Below are 2,264 nucleotides of genomic sequence, written 5' to 3' on the forward strand. Positions count from 1 at the left end.
ATTTAAATCAGTATACCACGTTTTGAACGGGTCTTTTGCTATTTGAGCCCCATTATCGCTAACCAATTCCCGTGGAATGCCGAATCTGCACACGATATATTCCCAAACAAAATTACGCACATGCACTCCAGTGATAGTGCGAACTGTTCAACCCATTTTGTGAAGTAGTCAATTGCTACAATTAAGAACTTGACATTGCCAGGATTTGTGGGAAATGGTCCCACAATGTCGATAGCCCACTTGTAAAATGGCCATAGTGAGTTAACAGGGATCATATCATGTATTGGCTTCCTGTTCTGCGGTGCATGCCTTTGGCAACTCTTGCAGTGTTTAACAGTTTTTGCCACATCGCGGTATAAAGATGGCCAAAAGTAACCCATCTGCATAATCTTAGCCGTAATGGTTTTATAGCCTGAATGCAATGGGTAAGAACCATTATGCAATTCATCAATTATCATTTCAGCTTCAGTTGGGCCAACACACTAGATCATTGGGCCGCAATATGACTTACGATATAAAATATCATTTTGGATGATGTACATTGGTGTTCGCTCACGAATCAAGCGAGCTTCGCGTTTGTCATCCGACAGAACATTATTGCAGATGTACTGCATGATTGATTCCATTCAGTTTAGTTATTCTTCTTCAATGGACGCAAAAATTGGATCACCGTCAATTGACTTGCTTGGCAACTCTTCAACCCAGACTTGCTTTTGAAAGTGTGAGAATGTTAGCGCGGCTGGCTTGCTTTGCGCGTCTGCTTTCTTATTTTGGCTTCTTGTCACTTGTGCAAGCTCAAAGTGCTTAAACCGCATAGTCGATTCTTGCAATAATTTCAAATATTTTTGCATTGAGAGTTCGTGCGCTTCGAAGGAGCCATTGAACTGATTTGTCACTAACTGTGAATCTATGTACGTGCGCAGTTTTGTGACATGCATTTCATGCGCAATATTCAAACCAGCAAGTAGCGCTTCATATTCGGCTTCATTATTCGTGACATCAAAATTGAAATGTAGCACGTACGTATGTTCCTCACCACTTAGGGTTGTTAACACTAGACCCGCACCGGCACCCTCTGCGCATGAGGCTCCATCAGTAAACAATTCTCATGTTTGGCCTTGCACCGGTTTTAGCTCTGTGCGCTCATGGATTACCTCCATCTCGCTAGACATCTCTGCGAGGTAATCCGCTAAGACTTACCCCTTTACAGAGTTGCGCGGAAGATATGAGATTTCATAAGCACCTAACTCCACTGCCCACTTCGCGATCCTACCAGATATTTCCGGCTTTGTTAAGACTTGTTTTAGTGGCTGATGTGTGCAGCGGTGTATACGAAATACTATTAAATACGATACAATTTACACAAGTTATTTATTTATTTATAGAATGGATATACCTAAACTCTGCTACAACACTATAGGCAGTGTACCTAATCGTAGAGTAGTGTAGTTTTTAGTAAGTCCGGTTCGTTCCACAGGGAGACGGCTTATTGCGTACACTATATTTTTCACAACTATCATATATATATATATATATATATATATATATATATATATATATATATATATATATATATATATATATATATATATATATATATATATATATATATATATATATATATATATATATATGATAGTGCTCCAAATGAACATATATTTAGGCGCAATATCCTTCCAATATGTAAAGTTTTTAGTTTCAATTGTTCTATTTTTATGTAAAAATCGTTTAAATAAATAAGTGCGAAGACAAAAGAAGAAAACGAAGATTTGAAGACGCAAAAATCCAAAATGCTCAAATGTACAAGTTAAACTCCAAGAGGTTCAATTTATTGATGATCAACATCTAAATATTGACAAGAGTACAAGTTGTGGAACGTAAAGTACAAGATATTAAAGCATACAAAAAGACGTTCGAGAAACCGGAACCGAGACATAAACCGGGCGTAAATGTACGAGACAACGGAGCGAAAATTACAAGTCAACTATGCACAAGAATATAATATAATATATATATAATTAATATAAATTATATATATATATATATATATATATATATATATATATATATATATAATAATATGTCGACTAGCAAGAAAACAAAAAAATATGTGAGCTGGATCTGACGGCCATGCGATCGCATGGGAAATAGGCATAAAACCCATGCGAGTGCATGAGCCCATGCAAGTGCATGAGATTTGCACTAAAACCCCATGCACTCGCATGGGCATTAGAATCAGGAAATATGCCTATAAATACCAGGCT

The 2,264-nt window shown here is 37.0% G+C and overlaps 1 protein-coding gene across 1 annotated transcript; it reads right to left on the minus strand.

The window, feature by feature from the left end:
• Positions 1-635: 635 nt before the first annotated feature.
• LOC139900959 (uncharacterized) lies at positions 636-1,172 on the minus strand. The gene is made up of 2 exons (XM_071883704.1): positions 1,155-1,172; positions 636-1,073 (listed from the first exon to the last, which is right to left on the minus strand). Exons 1-2 carry the CDS (start codon positions 1,170-1,172, stop codon positions 636-638), a joined length of 456 nt encoding a protein of 151 aa, XP_071739805.1.
• Between the last annotated feature and the right edge of the window lie 1,092 nt (positions 1,173-2,264).

This window comes from Rutidosis leptorrhynchoides, chromosome 3 (assembly GCF_046630445.1).
Source record: "Rutidosis leptorrhynchoides isolate AG116_Rl617_1_P2 chromosome 3, CSIRO_AGI_Rlap_v1, whole genome shotgun sequence".
Classification (NCBI taxonomy): domain Eukaryota; kingdom Viridiplantae; phylum Streptophyta; class Magnoliopsida; order Asterales; family Asteraceae; genus Rutidosis; species Rutidosis leptorrhynchoides.